The sequence below is a fragment of the Nycticebus coucang genome, chromosome 14, assembly GCF_027406575.1.
Source record: "Nycticebus coucang isolate mNycCou1 chromosome 14, mNycCou1.pri, whole genome shotgun sequence".
Taxonomy (NCBI): Eukaryota; Metazoa; Chordata; class Mammalia; order Primates; family Lorisidae; genus Nycticebus; species Nycticebus coucang.
In genome coordinates this window covers 90,707,011-90,729,561 of record NC_069793.1, presented here as the reverse complement: position 1 = coordinate 90,729,561, position 22,551 = coordinate 90,707,011, and the positions used below count along the sequence as shown (strand labels likewise).

The 22,551-nt window shown below is 36.1% G+C and overlaps 1 protein-coding gene and 1 non-coding gene across 2 annotated transcripts in view; one reads left to right on the top strand and one right to left on the bottom strand.

The window, feature by feature from the left end:
* CNTN5 (contactin 5) overlaps nt 1–22,551 on the bottom strand; it is a 1,447,249-nt gene that overhangs the window by 294,619 nt on the left and 1,130,079 nt on the right. Inside the window, exon 10 of the mRNA XM_053561942.1 lies at nt 9,285–9,466. Within this exon, the coding sequence (XP_053417917.1) occupies nt 9,285–9,466 (182 nt within the window). The remainder of the gene's footprint in view (nt 1–9,284; nt 9,467–22,551) is intronic.
* Nucleotides 10,254–10,360, top strand: LOC128566120 (U6 spliceosomal RNA). The gene has a single exon (XR_008374416.1). It is a non-coding gene; the product is annotated as a U6 spliceosomal RNA (small nuclear RNA).

Here is a 22,551-nt window from a genome sequence, read left to right as displayed (position 1 = left end):
TGAAATCAATCTCTTTGTTGTATATGAAAGTTTTTCAAAAAGCTCCTGGAAAATACATATTAAGAAAACTGTGCATGGATTGTAAATTTTTTACACCAAAATAAACTCCTATTAATTTTCCATAGCTTTTCTGAACAGGATCTAGTTTAAGGTATTAAGAAGAATAAGACATCCCTTTGAAAAGAGTCCTTGTTAGACCTAAAATTGAAGCAAAAACAAACGTAGTTTATGGTGAGGCTTGGATGGAAAAATAGTGAAATCATTGATGCTCTATGAAAAGTTTAAGGGGATAATACCTCAAGGAAATGAACAGCTGACAAGTGAATAACTTGTTTTAAGAAGGGACAATGTTGGGGATGAAGCCGACTGTGGCAGACCATTCCCATCAATTTGTGAGGAAAACTTAATCTTGCTCTTCTCCTGAAAAGGACTGACGATTAACCTGAGAAATAATAGCCAGCACGGTAGACATCTCAACTGGCTCAGCTTACACAATTCTGACTGAAAAATTAAAGTTGACTAAACTTTCCACTCAATGGGTACCAAACCCACAGTGCCCAGATCAGCTACAGATAAGAACAGAGCTCTCAACGGTAATCTTTCACAAAGCCCTTTAGATCTGTGAAGAACTGTAAAAAGAGGTGAAACATGGCTTTACTGGCACAATCCTACAAACAAGTCACAGTCACAGCCATGGCAACCAAGACGTGGGGGTGGTCCAATCAAAGCAGAAGTGGACCCACCGAGAGCAGAGGTCATGGCATTTTGGTTGCTGACTTTCTGAATACCCAAGGAACAATAACATCTGCTTATTATGAAAGTGTTTTGAGAACATTAGCAAAGCTTTAGCATAAAAATACTTGGGAAAGCTTTACAAGAGAGTCTTTCTCCACCACAGAAATGCTCCTGCTGGGTCAGTCAATCAAAGGAGGGCAGCATTATGAGAGGGCTGCTGACAAATCATTAGGATTCACCTTACTGTCCTGATTTGGCTCCTTCTGACTTCTTTTTAACTGTTAAAAAAAATCTTTATAGGTCACTCATGTTTCTTCCGTTAGCAATATTAAAAAGATAGCATTGACCTGGTTAAATTCCAAGATTTCTCAGTTCTTTAAGGATAGACTACGTGGCTGGTATTTTTTTTTTTTTTTTGCACAAGTGTTTTGGAATTTGAGATGATTATGTCAAGAAATAAAATTATATTTTTGATATGTATCTTTTATTTCTATTTTTCCATGATCCTTTTTTTTTTTTTTTTTGTAGAGACAAAGTCTCACTTTGTTACCCTCAGTAGAGTGCCGTGGCCTCACACAGCTCACAGCAACCTCCAACTCCTGGGCTTACGCGATTCTCTTGCCTCAGCCTCCCTAGTAGCTGGGACTACAGGCGCCCACCACAACGCCCGGCTATTTTTTTGTTGTAGTTTGGCCGGGGCTGGGTTTGAACCTGCCACCCTTGGTATATGGGGCTGGCGCCCTACTCACTGAGCCACAGGCACTGCCCCTTCCATGAACTTTTTGATGTCTTCTTGTAGGCTAACAGTACTGATAGGAGTGGTGAGATATGAAAGCAATATTCAACTCTTGGGCTTTCTGTAAACTTTCCTACCCTACTTTGCCCTACTTTATACTGTGTATGAGTCTTGTAATCGAAGCAAATCAGTTTGCTGTGTCCTAAGTGCGTGTGTATTTTCTTCAAAGCTTCACATGGAACACTGTACCTACCATCTCTGTTTCCCTTTTAATTCTATTCACTAGTCAATGTTTTGTCTAAATTAAATCAGGCACATTAATCATAATCCTAAAAGGTAGTTATCTGCATATTCTCTGGACATTTTAGTTCTTATCTAGTTGGAAAATAATCACATAGATTTTATCTCTCTTCTGTGGATGGCCTAAATTATTATTTAATTTTTAGTTGATTACGTTTTGACACCCAGCTAGATAGCAAGAGCTTGGAGAGCAGAGTTAATGCAACAATGTATATTTACTTTAGGAAAAACACTGTCCCGTACATAACAGTGGATTACATAAATCAGTTTTTTTTATCAGTTAAATTTAATGATCTGCCTATTAATATATTATGATGAATGTGGGCATGAAAAAGAAATTTTAAAAGATCTTAGCATAGTAACAAAAATAAAAAATTTGGAAAGAACTGTTAAAATATTAAAGTAAAAACAGATTTGACACCTGGAAAAAAAATGTTTCTTCAAACATATTTTGGATTACTTTGTAAAATGGCCTAAATAGAGTCCTGATTCCAAAAATAATTTGTCATGGGAATCAAACAAGTGATCAAGGATGTGAAAATGAGTTGATTTCTGCTTTTCTTCCTTTGCATTCTTTTTGGACACAACTATGGGCGCGAAGCTTTCCCTGACAATAGCTACATATGCCACAGTGTCTGTTGGCTGTCAGCTCAGAATGTAGGCGGGTGAGATGCAATTAAAATATTCTTCAAATTCACTCCATTAACAATTCTACAAATAAAAATAACTTGTTATGTTGCTCTGATAATTTAAAAAAATGCTATCAACTTATCCATTCTTGGCAGATGAAAGACAGATGCTGTTCCAGATCTTGCCACTTTGGACAATGACTCGCTCTGGTTTATGAATCTTTTTTGCCCGTCTATGTGTAGGACTCAGATATCTCTCCAGGTCTATCACTTTCATTATCAATATTTATATTTATATCTAGGACACATAACAGCAAAAAACAAACTGAAATAAATCACAAGTATGACTTGGTGACATCACTCGATTCTCAAGGTTATATTCATATAAACTTCCCACTAATTGACTTAATATAAAAGCTTTCAAGCAAGCCCAGACAGAAACACACAAGCACGTGTGCACACACATACACACACAAATAGAATTTGGTTGTGTATCGTGTTGTAATGACGTCAAGCCCCACATTAGAGAAATACAGTTAATGTCATTAATGAATAAACATTCTCTGACATAAAGGCTATGTGAATTTATGAAGTGTCATCCTTCATGATAAACCTGGAAAAAATAGGTTATATTCAATATAAGATCAGCTTTACTGTTACTGCAGATTTTTTTGCATTGCAAGATGTTTTATAAACCACTAGCTCTGTTCTATATGGACCAAGCTAAAAGAAATTATGTAAATGGACAGTAATAAAATGTAAAAAAAAAAAAATTAAAGTCTGAAAGAATTTCTCTTAGGCCATGATATGAAAAAGATAGCTTTAAGAATCGTACAGTTTTAAGTTTTAAGAATTGTTAAGCAACAATAAAATTATTGGTAATGTAAATAAGAAACACAAAAGGTTACATTGAAAAGTTTTCTTTGGCAAAGGATTACAGGTGACTAAAGGGCCTTGGCTTTGCCTTCTGAATGTGGGTGAACAGACATCAAGACTGGTCTGCATTGTCGGGAGTCTTGAATCTGTCTGCAGAAGAAAATGGCAGGTTGTGCCATGTTAAAAATAAACCTAGTATCAGAGCTCCAGTCGTGCGATCGGTTAGCGCGTGGTACTGACAAAATAAACCTGGTATCTTTATCTAGCTTTTGTCAGGCCGCCTATTTTAGGGTGTGGAAAACTGAGAGACATATGGCACTTTAAACTCGGAAGCTGCTAAAACCTTGCCAGATGCACTGTATTTACACAATGCATTTGAACTTCAGATCAGTCTCCAGGTTACAGTTTTAAAACACTAAGCAGATGTGCATAAAGAAACTTCTTGTGTATTATCGCTTGTCAGAAATTCTGTAATTCTCTACTGATAGATGCTAAGTGTTATTAGCCTCCTGCTTTGCTCCTGCACTCTTAAGTATTAAGGAGTGAACTTATTTTATCCGTATCGATCACTTTCAATGTTATGACTGTCAGCTCTCAGCCAGTGAAAGGGAGATTATTGTATAGATATCTATTGTATTAATAGATATTATTATTATATTGAAAAGATCATACAGTTGGAGGTGAACGTGGGTTCAAATTCTGCTGCTGCTGTGCCTTTGCTCTCCTCTGAGACTGGGAGTGAGTTACTTAACATTAATGAATCTTATTTGTGAGCTGCAGAGGCAATTCCTATTTCAGTGGGCCACTGTGATGATTAAATGTAATATACATTGACCACCTTCTCCCATCTATTGCTCATGATATTCAAATTCATTTTCTACCAATTGTAAATATAGATATGGTACCCCCCTTTTTAAACAACATTAGAATAATTCAAACCAAGAATTTTTTTCTCCAAAGAAATAGGATCGAAAAAAACGTCTTTATGTGTGAAATTATTTATCAGGAGTCTACAATTTTATATCATTTGCTACAGTAAATCTTTTTTTTTTTTTTTTTGTGGTTTTTGGCCAGGGCTGGGTTTGAACCCACCACCTCTGGCATATGGGACCAGAGCCCTAGCCCTTTGAGCCACAGGCGCTGCCCGCTACAGTATATCTTTAATGAATTTTAATGTAATCATGCCTAATATAGAACACAATTTTGAAGAAAATAAAAATAGAGAATAAAAACTACTTCCAAGACCAGGTGTGGTGGCTCACGCCTGTAATCCTAGCCCTCTGGGAGGTCAAGGCAGGAGGACCACTTCAACTCAGGAGTTCGAGACCAGCCTGAGCAAGAGCGAGAGCCCATCTCTAAAACCTAGCTGGTGTTGTGGTGGACGCCTATAGTCCCAGCTACTTGGGAGGCTGAGGCAAGGGGATTGCTCAAGCCCAAGAGTTTGAGGTTGCTGTGAGCTATGACACCATGGCACTCTACCAAGGGTGACAAAGTCAGACTCCGTCTAAAAAAAAAAAGAAAAAACTGCTTCCAAGAATTTTAATATATCAAACCGTTTTCTCTGACATTAATAAAATACAGCAAGTAGGAATTATCTACCCTCTATCTGATTCTCATCTCATGCCTTGGCTCAGGCTACCAATTCTCACTGAGAGGCAGGATCTTAAAGTTGGGGATAGAGGTCACAGTTTAATTCTGATGTCATTTCCAGTTCTAAGTTGCATTCTGGTTCTATTGTTCATTGTTAATAGGACCTTGGGTCATGAATTTCTTACTTGGAGGCCTAGTTTCCATTTATCAAATGGGAACCGCAGCACCTAAGAGCTGTCATAAGTTAATGTATGCGAAGTATCTAGCAGAGTAGTCCTATCTGTGACACAAGCAGTGGGTGACTGCTACTATCTGCCGTCACTTCTTCAGTCTTTCCTGAGTGTTACCTACTTTTCACAGTGAACCCTGTCGAATGACGTGTATGACTAAACATCCATCTTTGTAACAGTATAGAATTGTAATAACAATTCTCCACTCTGTGCTGAACATAATGCTTAGTGATGCAAAGAAATAGGATAAATAAGAAAAAATACTCTTTGTCTTGGAAAAGTTCATAATGAAACTGCAGATGTTGGACTCCAAGAGCATTTGTGAGGTTATTTTCTGGATATTTTATGGAAGTAAAGACATCTACAATGCTACTTTACACTGAAAATGCAATTGTAATCCTTTGCTGGATATACGGTGTAAATTCCTTTTCTTTTACATATTCTGGTTGCAGGTGTATTTTAACAGTGATATATCCCTAGTCTCAATGGTAAAGGTGTATTTTAACAGTGATATATCCCTAGTCTCAATGGTAAATATAAACTAGCTAGAGATCACAGTGACAGCGTCTTTGCAGAATGACAAGTGACTAGTTGGTAGGGCACAGGATACCTATTTAAACTCATAGACCACATGTATTTGTATAATAATATTTCTGTACATAAAATACCTCCCAATATGAAAGATCCTGATGAAACTGCTCAAAGGATTTTTAGTTTTCTTTCCTTCCTTCCTCCCTGCTCTCCACCTTCTTTCTTCATTTTTCTCCCCATTCTTTCATCCTTTCCTTTTTAATTAAGGTCTTTTCAACGTACATTGGGAAAATAAAAACTTTAAATTTTATGTGATTAGTTAAATCCAGTTTGGTTTTGATGCATCATCAAAAACCAGAAAGAATCAAAGACATAATTTAACCCATAAAACTACTCTACATTATAAACAAAAGATATATTCAATAGAATAATTAGGAAACGTATTCTAACATTAAAATTATTTTTTAAAGTTTTTTCAGTTTTTTATAGTTTGATTTTTCCTTTCGTTATCATTTTTTACTGATCATATTAGACATGTAAGTTTAATTTTTAACCACCAGTCTTTTGTATATTGTGTGATTTTTGTCTTATGTTTATCATACAAATGCTGAATTATAAATAATAAGGGGCCTAAATTTATGTCTGCCATTTATATGAGCACTCACTTTTGTACCGTTTTAACAAAAATAATAATTTTAAAAAAGGGGTAGGACTGGAAAGGCTACCTTAGGACCCTGTTTATTTTTGAGTCTAATAGCTAAACATGTAAAGCCTTCCTGTAATTACAATTTCAGGAAGAACGTGAGGTACAGGGTAGATCATTTATGTTTTCAGTACTCTGTAAATATTGGCCATTTGGATAAAAATGGTCCTCCTCTATTTCCTCCACAGGTAGACCTTAAACTACAGGACTTCCAACAGTAATCCATTCTCCCAGCGAGTCCTCTGAATAAAACTCACAGGTGCGGTGGAGAGCCAGGCAGCTCTCCAGCTATACCTACCGCCAGGCAGGGGGAAGTGTTGACCAAGATCTTTCCTACATTTCATAGAGTTTGATGGAGAGGAAAACCCTCATGTCCAAATGACAATTTCAAAAATAGGAAAGTGAGATGAATGTGTTGAGAACTGAGATAGTTCTGGAAGTGAAACGGGGCACTGTTTACGATTGTCCCAGGACAAGAGAAGGCAACTGCAATTACCTAGGCCAAACCAAAGTGCACGGCACCTGCTGGAGGCTGGAAGGAAGCCGTCCAAACGTGGGCTGTAGGAGGGAGCCCGTGCCTGTAGGACACCTTGTCCTTGCAAAGACGGAAATATACACCAAGCCGCTAGCTGGCCCAGTTTGTCTTTCTAGAAAATGCTGTAGAAGTGATGCGTACTTTGGGCAGGTTTGTCTTTCCCTCGCTGGCCTACAGTGAGTATGTAGTGGTGCCTGACTGGGAGAGCCCACAGATCGTTTCTTAATCGTAAATGCTCTCGCAGAACGTACACCCGCAGAATGGAATGGAAGGCGTCGCTTTCTTACGGTCCTGGCAACAGTCATTATCACCTATGAATTAAGTATCTGGGTGAGGTGAGGAGCGACCCGCATACTGTCCAGCACGAGCTTCAGTCCCCAGACCACACACCCTACTTCTCTTTCGGTGTGGGGTGACAGATCTGGGACTTTCTCTCAATGCCCTCAGGGTAGCAGGCATCCCTTGCAATTTTTTGTGCTTTTGAGCTGTGAAATTCTGGTTGAACTCTTATCTTCCATCATCAGATTTTTATGTTTAAAGTGGGACTGATACTTCGTGCTGTTGCTGTGAGGATAAAATGACATAATGTATTTGAATGTGAATCGTTGTTCCATTGGATACAGAAGCAACCGTCTTTTTTTCTCATGTGGCAATAGAGTTCTCATAATCATTTGAGGAATTATAAAGTTATGAACTTGGTGGATTTCATCCAAATGCAGCATCCACATCCCCAAAATAACCAAAGCAGTGCTGATATTTCAGTCTTTGACATTTTTAAGACTCTATTTCCCTTCCTTCCTTTCAGGATGCCTCCCCCTGTGTAGCCTTTAAGGAACTGATCCTCTGCGAAGCCTTCCCTGAGTAGGGTCCCATGTCCTCGGCACATGCCTTTATCACAACACCCAGCATGCTCTGCTCTAATGTGGGGCTCACTTCTCATCTAATCCAATGATCCTTGAGTTCCTCAGAAGCTCTGCTGCCAGCATGGAGGGCTGTAAGTCCCACTGAACAACACTGATTGAATGAATGAATGAATGAATGAACGTGCAAGGCAAGGCATATTCAATCTGCAGAGGGTGCTGAATTTCTAAAGGAGTTGTTAAAAGGAAAGACCGTTTGAATTCATGTAACATGCATTAAGCTTTTAGAAGAACTGATCTTGAGACACAGTGACTGTCGTGGTTTCTTGGAGGAATCAGCCAATACACAATTAGGGTGATCGCCTTTTCAAAGCATCGATATTTGCTTTACATTGTCAATGCTCTGGCTTATTGTATTTCTCTCTTTTTTGGTATCCTCACCTGGGAAATGAATATTATCACTTACCCCTTATGTATATTATAAAAGCAAATATGAGTGTTAACTTGGATGGAGTTGAAACACATTCTTCTTAGTAAAATACCACAAGAATAGAAAAGCAAGAATCCAATGTACTCAATACTAACATGAAGCCAGTAGATGAACTAATACACTCCCACACAAGAGGAAAAACTCAATTCAATCCAAGTGATGGGAGAGGACAGCGGGAGATCAGCGTCTCCCATCTAATGGGCACAATGTAAGCGTCTATGGCCCACCTCGTGGGTGCAGGACACAGCTACAACAGATTTTACCTAACAAATGCAAACTTTGTAACTTAATCCTTTGTACCCTTATATTAATCTGAAATAAAAAAATTAACAAAAAGCAAATATGAAAAGTGGGCACGATTTGCAATCCTTAGAAATAAAGATAAAATTGCAAATGCTTTTTAACCAGGTTTTCCTGATTCTTAAACACAATTTGGTTGACTCCTTGACATTTTAAGACAATATAACATTTGCAGGCTGTCGAGGCTGTTTCTCATATGGATGTATTAATTTAAGCCAGATGACAACAAACTTTTTCTGTAAAGGGTTTAATAGTAAATATTTAAGTCTTTGAAAGGCATGTGGTCTCTTCCCTATTAAATTTTGTTAGAGTGAGGCAAAAGCTGACAGAGATGATAGGTTAAAAAAAAAAATGGTGTGAGTGTGTTTTAATAAAATTTTATTTACAGAAAATAGCAGCTGGGCAGGATTTGGCTCATGGGCAATAGATTTTCACCCCTGATTCAGGCCCAGTGCTAGAACAAGTTAAGAGAGTTTATAATATTTTTAACTTATCAGAGGGCAATACTGGTCCCAGGAAACGATCTCATTTTTAAGATTATAAGTTCTGCATGTTGTACTAAGAGACTGTAATTCCATATTCATTTTTAAATTAAATCATTTCTATGTGTAGGATAATTTTATTTGATGTTTTACCATGCAAAAGAGGTACGATGATAAATTATTCCTTGTTTTTTTATGTACATAACCAACAATATTAATTTAAATCAGTTTGCATTTTCAGTTTGACTCTTGGAACTAAGGCGTCCTGCTTTGCTACAAACACTTACTGTATACTTGTAATTGTCCACGAAAGGAATTTTTTCCACGTGCGTTTTCCGCTCTGCACTCATATATGCCTGCATCATCCAGCTGGACGTTTGGTATTTCCAGCACTGCCTGAGATTTCCGCAGACGTGCTTTACTGGGAATATAACCATTAACCTTCATCCACGTGATAGTTGGAACGGGGCTACAATAGGGAGCAAAAATACTGTTAATATCCTCTCCACTGTTAGGAACATAGATTCTGTTATCTGGTAATTTGAGTACTTAATAGGCTGAGTACAGTAAAATGTAATCACAATTAAAGGACATGTGCTGGTTGCCACATTTCACTTTCCATGTGAATTGTCTGCTAAGTAGCTGAATTACAAAAGAGTAGTTTCCTTCTCCTGCACACTCAGAAAAGCAATTCAGAGATAATACTTTACAGATTTCAATAGATTCTACTTTATTTTTTAAAACATTGCTATATTTTTAATGACAAAATTTATTGAAATTACTAATAAAGGCTTATTGCAATGAGTCCAACAACCGGGTCATGAATTACATAAAATCTTGTTCAGCCTCCATCCCTGCAACTCTGTCTTTCTGCAACAACAAATACAGTTTACATGCAGTCTCCCACACTGTCTTTATGAGCCTGTATTCACACATATGATGGGCTACTTTTGAGTTTTAAAAGTTGTAAATCTTGGATACTTGCTATTTTATTGTTAAAAGATCATATTCAATAAATATTGGCCTGACTCATTCTAACTATATAGATAAAACAGAATTTAATGACCTGCCCCTATAATTAGACATTTGGCGTAGCCCCAGATTTGTTCTTCCTTGTTTATTAACTACTAAAAATCAATGCTGCTACAAACCACCTCGCCATGTTTTGTGTATTATTTCTTTTCTTCCCTGCTGCAGACGTTCACAAAGACGGATCAAAGGGCATGCACATTTTTCATGTTAATAAATATTGTCATGTGTTGGCTTTGGCAGCACATATACTAAAATTGGAACGATGCAGAGAAGATTAGGATGGCCCCTGCGCAAGGATGACACGCAAATTCGTGAAGCGTTCCATATTTAAAAAAAAAAAATCTTGCCAGATTGTTTTTCAGTATACACACAAATAGTAGCCATTCCCACACCTGTAAGGTATGTATATACGATATTGTTTCCCAATATTCTTGCTAGGATTGCATAGGATCAATCTGTTTAATTTTGTTCTTATTGATAGGTAAATTAAGGGTAATTTATTGCTTATTTAATTAATATTTCCCCAAACTCTTAGAAGGTTGAACACCTTTTGCATAAATTTATAGGACCTTTGAATTTGCATTTCTGTAAATTGTTCGTGTATGTTATATTTCTTATTTTTCTTTCATTTTTGTCGGCTAATTTACAGTTTAGTGTTTATTAAGGCCATGAAGACTTTGTTTCTTAGAAATATACTCTCCCCCTGCCCCAGTGTACTATTAGCTTCTGATGGCATCTGTGATAAAATATCATAAACATTTTTAGGGAGAAATAATCCTGTCTATAATGTCCTTCATGACTTCTAGATTTTTTCTTGTATGCAAACTCAAGTTTGTCATTATTTTCTGAGTATTTTTGGTAGTGTTTTTTATTACTTCCAAATATTTGGATATTTATAGACTATTTTTTTTTTTTTTTGGTGTGAGATAGCGAATAAAACTAATTATTTCACCATCACTAAATAAGGGACATTCTTTTTCCCATATTTGAAATGTGGCCTTTGTCATATAATTGGTTCCCACATACTCAAATCTCCTTTAGGCTTCTCAGTTCTGTTCCCCTGATTTATTAATACTGTTTACATTTAATACACTTTATGTTCTGGACCCAATCACCTTTTTTCAGTTTGATTTTTTGCAACTTCCTTCCGCATCTCCTGATTCAGGAACAAATCTCTCTGTTTTACCAATCATATCTGTTAAAATCCTACTGATCCTTTGAGACTTGCCCTAAACGTCTCCTTCTCAGCAACATCCTTATTCGTGTAACCAGCTAGAATATTTTCCTTTAAATGACAAAGTGCTTTGTGTGTTCGACTTACATCTTTTGTATAACAATCTACCATAGATTATAAATTCTAAAGTAAGATGTTTTTATATTACTTTTTCTTTTAACAATTAATTAATTTTTATTTAACCTCAGAATATTGTCGAGTACAAACCTTTGGTTACGTATGAATTGCTTTTGTGTAGTTTGAGTCAAACTTAAAAGCACACCTATCACCAAGACAGTGTGCACTGTCCCCGTGAGGTGTGGCTTTTCCTGTCCTCTCCCACCCCTCCCATCTGCTTGCCTTTCCCAGAGCTTCAGCACCATCCTGTACCTGAGTGTTGATCGATTACTTCCAATTTAGTAGTGATACAAATGGTGTAGATAAGGTTTATTGTTCCATTCTTGTGATACTTTGCTTAGAGGAATGGTCTCCAGTTCCATCCTCCTTGTTACAAAAGGTATTAATTCACCTCTTTGGTTTTCTTTTTGGCTGAGCATTGCTCCATTTTATTAATCCACTCATGTATCCATGGGCCCGTGGGTTGATTCCACATCTTTGCAGTTGTGAACTGTGCTACTATAAGCATTTTAGTATGTGTACATTTTGATGAAATACATATATATATATATATTTGCTTCGGTAAATACTCAGTAGTTGGATAGCTGGATTAAACAGTAGGTTTACTTTTAATTCTTTGAGGCATCTCCATAGTATTTTTCCCGGAGGTTGCACTAGTTTGCAGCCCCCCCAGTGCTGGAGAAGTGTTCCTTTCTCTCTGCATTCAGGCCAGCATCTGTTGTTCTCAGACTTTTTGATAAGAGCCATTCTCACTGGAGTTAGGTGATATCAGTCCTCACTGTTATAAACAATGTTATGGTAAACACCCTGTGTATCTTTGAATACGTTTTTAATTTCTTTCTTAGGAATGAAATATATAAATGAAATTGCTGGATTAAGGAATTAGCAATTTCTGCTTGTTTGTTTAGAGACATACATTTGATATCTAGAAATGATAAATCTTGCATTTTTGGAATAACTCTTACATTAGTATGGCACATTATTCTTTTAAGATATACCGGAATTGATTTGTAATTTTTTTTTTATTTAGGATTTTTGCATGTATATTCAAAGGCAAGACTGTCTGTAGGTTACAGTTGTCTGTTTGTGGGGATGCTAGTGTTAGGGGGTTCATGACTGGTTTGGTACAGATAGCTTTGACAGTGGTGATAGCACAGTGATGACCGATTACTTGGTAAACATGCCAGAATATTCCCACTGCTGGTATTCTATATTAACTTAGATAGAATGTTTTCCCTGAAATACTGATAGGACTCTGACAAAACGTTCCCTGGGTCTGCCACCATCCGTTGAATTAGTTTTCGATTGTGTTTTCCCTTGGTTGTGTTTAAATTTATGCTTTTGTCAACTTCATTAATTCATGTCTTATTAGAAAATCAATTATTTTATTAGAAATTCAATGTTTTAGCAGTGAGTTAGAATCGTCAAACTTCAAAAAAAAATTCCCAACCATAAGTGGTTACTCACTGTAGTAAAGTGCTGCTTACACAGCCAGACCTCCTGGGTATAAAGCTAATTCTGCAACTACAAGTCATATAACATTTCATTTCTTCAAGTTCCTCAATTAGAAACTGTGGTGAAAATATTATTGTGTATGTCAGAGAATAATTGTGGACATTAAATTACTTGACATGCCTGGCAGAGAGTATCTAGGCAAGAAAAAGTTTACAATTGTATGATAATGGTCTTCAGACATTCTTCATAATTTTAATGAAATGAATATATGCTTTCTGTGTTTTTTCCCCCACAGAGGAGCATGGGCCTTAAGGGATCCTGGGTTCAAATATAATTTAGATGCAAATAGGCTATGTGATGTTAGAAAAATTGCCTAACTTCTCTGAATTTGGTTTTCTTATCTATAAAATGAAGATTTTTAGTTATTCCTCCAGAATGAAAATATCTTTAGTGCAATGAAATCATTTTTTTTTCCAGCAATCTGAACTAAAGTGCCTCATACGATGTGTGGTATTTTGTTACTACTTAATAAATATCTAAGAATAAATGAAGAAATGATTATCAGAATATTCTTTTAAGGATTAGATCAGTTCTTGTAAATTACTTAGCAAAATGTATGGCAAATTAAGTACCCAATAACGTGAGATATAATGATTTTTAAATTCTTAGCCTTACTAGAGATTTATCTATTTTACTGGTCTTTAAAATAAGCATTTTGAGTTTTCACTGCTAGTTTTTGTTTTAACTTGTGAGTTTCTGTGTGTTTAAATTTATTGTTTCCTCTTTTGTGATCAGCCTATGAAGACTATCCTCTTAACCTTTTGAGCTGAATGATTAGTAAAATTATTATTTATGATGAATAACAAGAGCCTAGGAGACTATCTTTTCTTCTATCAACTGTAGCCACACGAAGTATGTTTTGATATGGAGAGAGAGTGACTTATACAGTTTCTATTTTTGGGAACTTGATGAATCAATCTTTGTGGTGATTTATATCTATCTTTATAGATATAGAGATAGATATAGATAGATTTATATCTATCTCAATCTTTGTATAGATTTAATTTTTGTTCAAGTTCCGTGTTGATTGTAAAAAAGAGGAATATTTTATTTATAATAAAAGTTTTAAAATTGTCTTTAGATTTTCTTGTCATTCAGATATTATTTTAGTGCTTTTGATAATTTTGAAGCAGTTTAACCTTTCCTTGAATCCTATCTCCTATGGAATATTTATACAGTAAAATACAAAGAAATACACCTGGATCAAAATGTGCAACCTCGATCTGCCTGACGCAGGAATGAGGACCCTGGAGATCACTGGCTTGTTCCTCCAGGCCACGGAAAACTCCTTCTCCGAATCCTTTTCACTTTTGTCCTAATTGATGTATCAGACTGAGAGAGGTGTGTTAATTTCCACTATTCCCATTACTATTTGTACCTTCTTATATTTCAGAAAGCTTTATTTTGTGTTTTGATTAATTCTTCTCTCTGGAAATAAGCGTTCATGAAAGTTAATGTTATTTTAGAGTTCTAATTATCTTTATCCAAATAAAATGACCCTCTTCATAATTAAATGATATTTTTACTTTAAATTATCTTTTTTTTCCCCCAAATATCCATTAACCTCGTGCTCCTTGCCTATTTATGCTCTTATCTTTATCTTTTTTTTGGTCGTGTGTCACTTTGTTTTGATCTGATTCTCTCTAAATGACAATAGTTAGATTTAATATTTGACCTAAAAACTAGATTCCTTAATCTTTGTATTTTATTTATTCATTATTCATATTATTATATATTTTGATACAGAATCCCAAGCCGTCTTCCTGGGTAGAATGCCATGGCATCATAGCTCACAGCAATCTAAAATTCCAAGGCTCAAGCAATCCTCTTGCCTCAGTTTTTCTATATTTAGTATAAATGGGGCCTTGCTTTTGCTCAGGCTTGTCTAGAACCTGTGAGCTCAAGCAATCCACCTGCCTCCTAGTGCTAGGATTATAGGTGTGAGCCACTATGCCCAGCCTAATCTTTGTATTTTAATGGTAAAATTTGACTTTCTTATATTGTTGCACTAACAGGGGTTCTCAACCTGTGGGTTGCGACCCACAGGAACTGTTATCAAAGGGCTGTGGCCTTAGGAAGGTTGAGAACCACTGCACTAATAGATTCAATTTTTCTTCTTCAGCCTTCTTGGAATTATCAAATAAATCATAGCACATAATTTTATATAGAATATTATAGCAATAAACCTTGGAATACAAATAATCCTGGATTAAAAATGATCAAGAAAGATATGATTATAAAAGTAAATGCATGGACTAAAAAATAAAATAGAAATTAAAAAACATTATGGTATAAAGCACAAAACTCAATGGCTGGGTTGAACATCAAATTAGACATAGTTGAAGTGAATTTTCCCAAAAGTTCTAGATAAATTTGAGCTTCATATATAGAACCAGACACTGGGAGACAGAGAGCTAGAAAATAGGAAAATATTCATTAATTCAGTTCATAAAGTTAACTGAATTAGCTCATGAGCTTCTATGGGAATAGTTAGCTCATCAGTTAACATACATGTAATATAAAGCTAGAGAGCATAAATCGATCAAAAATAACAAAAATAGAGGTGGAGAGAGAAAGGGAGGGAGAAATAGAGAGAAAGACTAGAGAGAAAAGACTATGTCATATCTGAAGAGAAATTAGCATAACATTTTCCTGAAATGGTGAAGAGCATGAATTCGTAAGTACAGAAAACACAGTATTACAAAACACGAGTAGCACCACAGAACGCCAATGACCAATAGAAAGTAAACAGAGAAGAAAGACGTCATCTACAAAACAAGCATGATTAAAATGTTCGCCACTTTTTAACAGCAACTATGAAAGCAGAAGATTTTGGAATAATTATGTGCAATATGCTTAGAAAGAAGAATGAAAGCTCTAAACCTAGAATCTGTATCTGATGAGTTTTCCTTCGCGATTGAAAAGGTGATAAAGATATAAAGATAAAGGATCTAGAAAAATCGAACAGGTTTATCACCAACCATCACCGAAGAGTATGGAATTCAAGATGAAAGAGTGGTAAGAATAAAATTAAAAATAACATCATTGACATCAACAAGAACAGTGTAGGTGTGTAAGGGAACAGCAGGGGTTCAGCACACCCCCAGGTGAAGGGCTCAACTACAACCTGAACTTTACCTTAGAATTGAAAACAATGTAACCTAAACATCTGTATTCTCATAGTAATTTGTAACAAACAATTTCAAAAAATTTTTTAAAAAGACAAAACTTTTGTTTAAAAAAATAGCCCAGTAAATAAAGGAGATGTTTCAAGAAAAAAAATAAATAAGTGAAAGGGACGGAGATTAAAGAGCATAGACTTAAAAATGAAGAATAATTAAAGTTAATGTGTCCTAAAGGTCAGGGAGGATGGTTAACATTTTCCTGACCTTTAGACTTTAGAACTACATAATAAAATTAATAGGAAAACCATAAAATAATAGTATAAAAATAGTATAATTTTACAAACAAATGGAGCAGATAGCAAAGCCTGGAAACCTCAGTTCTTTTCAAAATCCTTTCTTTTGTCTCCTGGACCCACATTTGCCTTCTTTTCTATGTAAATGGGCAAGGCTATTGTGCTAACTCCTGGTAATAGGGTATAGAAGAATTGTCTCAAAAAAACTATGAATCTTTAATTCTTCTTTGTTGGGTAAATTGATATTAATGCCGAAGGCAACTTTGGAAGTCAGAGGTTGAAAATAGCAAAACAGAGTTCCTAACTTACTGTATAAAGTACCAACCGACTACCTCACCAATGCCAATCAATACTATTCTTTTTGGATGCTGCATAAATGAGATAGAGGTATTTCCCTCAGTAATAACCTGGGATCTGCTATCATTATCTTGCTATCATAAAACTTGGTACATGGAAATGGAAATGGGTAAGTGCTATAATAGGACACTAAATATTTGTAATTGGCAGAATAATCAGTGAGGATCTGATACTTGAGAATGAGAAGATGAAGTTCCAGAATATTCAGTGCCAAATGTTAGGTAAAACTGTCATCTTTGACAGCTTGGGAAGGTAATCAAGGGTGCTTACAAAGCCAAGGGAAGGAGTTTGAAAATACAACGTTAAGAGCATATTCATGTCATCAAAATATTAGAATAAAGAGATGAGCTCAGAAAAATACTAGTTGGATTGTCAGGAAAATCAGTAAGAATAGAAGGAATAAAAATGTGGGACTTTGATCAGGATAGCAGATTAACTGCAAAAATGGCCCAATTCTTTATCACTGTCCATAGACACATCCTTTGGCACATAATTTTGAAGACTAATTTTACCATTGGAAGATAGAATCTGTTCATCATGCTGTGAATATATCTTGCTTTATGTTGTTCTTTGGCCTCCACAATGTAACTTTAAGACTTGTACGCTTTTCCGCTCCATCCGTAGGACCTTTGCCTTTAACCATGAGAATAATCAGGCAATCAGAATATAGAACATTTCTTTCACCTCCAAATGTTTCCTCACACCCCTTCTCAATCACTCTATCCTTGTCCCAGACAATCAACTTTCTTACTTTCATAATTTAGGAAGTCTACTTCAGAATTTTATATAAATTGAGCAATACAACATGTAATTTTTTGAGTCTGGCTTCTGTCTCTCACCGTAAGATTTATGAGGATTCGTCCATGTTATCTATATCAATAGTTAATTTCTTTTATTGCTGAGTAGTATTTAAATTATCCAGACACCAGTTGACTGTTGAACATTTGCTTTTAGGCTGAATAAAACTGCTTTGTACATTTTTGTACTGCATGTATGTATTTTTTTCTTTTTTTTAATCTTTATTATGATTTTTGTGTAAAATAAACATAATACAATATTTATAATTTGAATCATTTTTTATTAATACTAAATCATAGTTGTGTATATTAATGCATTAGTGTACATTAATCATGGGGCACCATACATTGGTTTTGTAAACAGTTTGACACATTTTCATCACACTGGTTAACATAGCCTTCCTGGCATTTTCTTGTTATTGTGTTAAGACATTTACATTCTGCATTTACTAAGTTTCACATGTACCCTTGTAAGATGCACAGCAGGTGTAATCCAACCTATCACCCACCCTCCGCCCATCCTCCCCTATTCCCCATATTCTTAGGTTATACCTGGGTTATAGCTTTCATAGAAAAGCCAAAAATTAGTTTCATGGTATGGCTGAGTACGTTGGATACTTTTTCTTCCATTCTTGAGATAATATACTAAGAAGAATATGTTCCAGCTCCATCCATGTAAACATGAAAGAGGTAAAGTCTCCATCTTTCTTTAAGGCTGCATAATATTCCATAGTGTACATATACCACAATTTATTAATCCATTATAATAAATTCGTGGATCTATGGGCACTTGGGCTTTTTCCATGACTTAGCAGTTATGAATTGGGCTGCAATAAACATTCTGGTACAAATATCTTTGTTGTAATGTGATTTTTGGTCTTCTGGGTATATGCCTAGTAGAGGAATTACAGGATTGAATGGCAGATCTATTTTTATTTTTTTTATTTTCTTAATTGATCACATAATGCTTTAATGAAAACATATGGTAGTGAGAAAACTAAAGCTTATCAGAGATAATTCAAATGTTATCAGAAATGGAATTAAATACTTTTTGAATTTTTCATGTTGTTGTAGAGCTTTATCTAGGATAGAATTGAGAATAGGAGAGAGAAATTTTAACACTCATCAAAATTTGTGGCCATATTTCATGGCAAATAGTTTAGAAAGATGAAGTAGGTGGAGCTGCAAGGTGGGGAAGGAGGCATCAACCTTCCCAGACTGATCTATTTGCTGGGTGGCTCCTCCTGACTCCACACAGCACTGGAGCAAGCCATATTAGAGCGGTCACCAGACCCCTGTGATCCAGTTCCCAGAGACCTCTTAACCCTCCCACAAGATCTATTTTTAGATTTCTAAGTGTTCTCCAAACATCTTTCCAAAATGAATGTATTAATTTGCATTCCCACCTGCAGTGCAGAAGTGTTCCCTTTTTCCACATCCACACCAACATCTCTGGTCTTGGGGTTTTGTGATATGGGCTGATCTTACTGGAGTTAGATGGTATCTCAAGGTGGTTTTGATTTGCATTTCTCTGATGATTAAAGATGATGAGCATTTTTTCATATGTCTGTAGGCTGTGCACCTATCTTCTTCAGAGAAGTTTCTCTTCAAGTCCCTTCCCCAGCCTGCCATGGGATCAATTGTTCTTCTCTTGCTTATACGTTTGAGTTCTCTGTGTATTCTGTTTATTAAACCTTTGTTGGAGACATAACCTGCAAATATCTTCTCCCATTCTGAGGGCTGTCTGCTTGCTTTACTTACTGTGTTCTTGGCTATGCAGAAGCTTTTTAGTTTGATCAGGTCCTAGTAGTGTATTTTTGATGTTGCTTCAATTGCCCGGGGTGTCCTCCTCATAAAATACTCGCCTAGACCGATTTCTTCAAGGGTTTTCCCTGCACTCTCTTCTAGTATTTTTATAGTCTCATGTCTTAAGTTTAAATCTTTAATCGAGTGAGAATCTATCTTAGTTAATGGTGAAAGGTGTGGGTCCAGTTTCAGTCTTCTACAGGTTGCCCGCCAGTTCACCCAGCACCATTTGTTTAATAGGGAATCTTTTCCCCACTGAATGTTTTTAATTGGCCTGTCAAAGATCAGATAATGGTAAGTAGCTGGATTCACCTCTTGGTTCTCTATTCTGTTCCAGACATCTACTTCTCTGTTTTTGTGCGAGTACCACGCTGTTCTGATCACTATCAATTTATAGTATAGTCTGAGGTCTGGTAGCATAATTCCTCCTGCTTTTTTTTTATTTCTGAGTAATGTCTTGCCTATTTGAGGTTTTCTCTGATTCCATATAAAACTAAGTATTATTTTTTCAAGATCTTTAAAGTATGATAGTGGGGCTTTAATAGGGATTGCATTAAAATTGTATATTGCTTTGGGTAGTATGGACATTTTAACAATGTTGATTCTTCCCAGCAATGAGCAGGGTATGTTTTTCCATTTGTTAATGTTTTCAGCCGTTTCTTTTCTTAGAGTTTCATAATTCTCTTTATAGAAATCTTTCACGTCTTTTGTTAGATAAACTTCCAAATATTTCATCTTCTTTGCCACTACTGTGAATAGACTAGAGACCTTAACTGTTTTTTCAGCCTGACTATTGGTGGTATATATAAAGGCTACTGATTTATGAGTGTTGATTTTGTAACCTGAGATGCTGCTGTATTCCTTGATCACTTCTAAGAGTTTTGTAGTAGAATCCCTGGTGTTTTCTAGACATACAATCATATTGTCTACGAAGAGCAAAAGTTTGATCTCTTCTGACCCTATATGGATACCCTTGATCATCTTTTCTTCCCCAATTGCGATGGCTAAAACTTCCATCACAATGTTAAAGAGCAGTAGAGACAATGGGCAGCCTTGTCTAGTTCCTGATCTGAGTGAAAATGATTTCAGTTTAAATCCACTCAATATGATATTGGGTGTGGGTTTGCTGTAGATGGCCTCTATCCATTTAAGAAATGTCCCTTCTATACCAATTTTCTTCTTTTTTTTTATTGTTGGGGATTCATTGAGGGTACAATAAGCCAGATTACACTGATTGCAATTGTTAGGTAAAGTCCCTCTTGCAATCATGTCTTGCCCCCGTAAAGTGTGACACACACCAAGGCCCCACCCCCTCCCTCCATCCCTCTTTCTGCTTTCCTCCCCTCATAACCTTAATTGTCATTAATTGTCCTCATATCAAAATTGAGTGCATAGGATTCAAGCTTCTCCATTCTTGTGATGCTTTACTAAGAATAATGTCTTCCACTTCCATCCAGGTTAATATGAAGGATGTAAAGTCTCCATTTTTTTTAATGGCTGAATAGTATTCCATGGTATACATATACCAAAGCTTGTTAATCCATTCCTGGGTGGGTGGGCATTTAGGCTGTTTCCACATTTTGGCGATTGTAAATTGAGCTGAAATAAATAGTCTAGTACAAGTGTCCTTATGATAAAAGGATTGTTTTCCTTCTGGGTAGATGCCCAGTAATGGGATTGCAGGATCAAATGGGAGGTCTAGCTTGAGTGCTTTGAGGTTTCTCCATACTTCCTTCCAGAAAAGTTGTACTAGTTTGCAGTCCCACCAGCAGTGTAAAAGTGTTCCCTTCTCTCCACATCCACACCAGCATCTGCAGTTTTGAGATTTTGTGATGTGGGCCATTCTCACTGGGGTTAGATGATATCTCAGGGTTGTTTTGATTTGCATTTCTCTAATATATAGAGATGATGAACATTTTTTCATGTGTTTGTTAGCCATTCGTCTGTCATCTTTAGAGAAGGTTCTATTCATGTCTCTTGGCCATTGATATATGGGATTGTTGGCTTTTTTCATGTGAATTAATTTGAGTTCTCTATAGATCCTAGTTATCAAGCTTTTGTCTAATTGAAAATATGCAAATATCCTTTCCCATTGTGTAGGTTGTCTCTTTGCTTTGGTTGTTGTCTCCTTAGCTGTACAGAAGCTTTTCAGTTTAATGAAGTCCCATTTGTTTATTTTTGTTGTTGTTGCAATTGCCATGGCAGTCTTCTTCATGAAGTCTTTCCCCAGGCCAATATCTTCCAGTGTTTTTCCTATGCTTTCTTGGAGGATTTTTATTGTTTCATGCCTTAAATTTAAGTCCTTTATCCATTTTGAATCAATTTTTGTGAGTGGGGAAAGGTGTGGGTCCAGTTTCAGTCTTTTACATGTAGAGATCCAGTTCTCCCAACACCATTTATTGAACAGGGAGTCTTTTCCCCAAGGTATGTTCTTGTTGGATTTATCGAAGATTAGGTGGTTGTAAGATGTTAGTTTCATTTGTTGGTTTTCCATTCGATTCCAAGTGTCTATGTCTCTGTTTTTGTGCCAGTACCATGCTGTCTTGACCACTATGGCTTCGTAGTACAGACTAAAATCTGGTATGCTGATGCCCCCAGCTTTATTTATTTTTTTTTTTATTTTTTTTTTTTTAATTTTTTTATTAAATCATAAGTGTATACAATGATATGATTATGGGGCATCATACACTCACTTCATAAACCATTTGACACATTTTTATCCCAGTGGTTAACATAGCCTTTCCGGCGTTATCTCAGTTACTGTGCCAAAACATTTATATTCTACATTTACCAAGTTTCGCAAATACCCCTGTAATATGCACCACAGGTGTGATCCCACCGATTCCCCTCCCTCTACCCACCCCCCCCCTTTCCCACTTCCCCCTATTGTTAAGTTGTAGTTGGGTTATAGCTTTCATGTGAGAGTCCCAAATTAGTTTCATAGTAGGGCTGTGTACATTGGATATTTTTTCTTCCATTCTTGGGATACTTTACTAAGAAGAATATGTTCCAGCTCCATCCATGTAAACATGAAAGAGGTAAAGTCTCCATCTTTCTTTAAGGCTGCATAGTATTCCATGGTATACATATACCACAATTTATTAATCCATTCGTGGATCGATGGGCACTTCGGCTTTTTCCATGACTTAGCAATTATGAATTGGGCTGCAATAAACATTCTGGTACAAATATCTTTGTTATGTTGTGATTTTTGGTCTTCTGGGTATATGCCCAGCAGAGGAATTACAGGATTGAATGGCAGATCTATTTTTAGATCT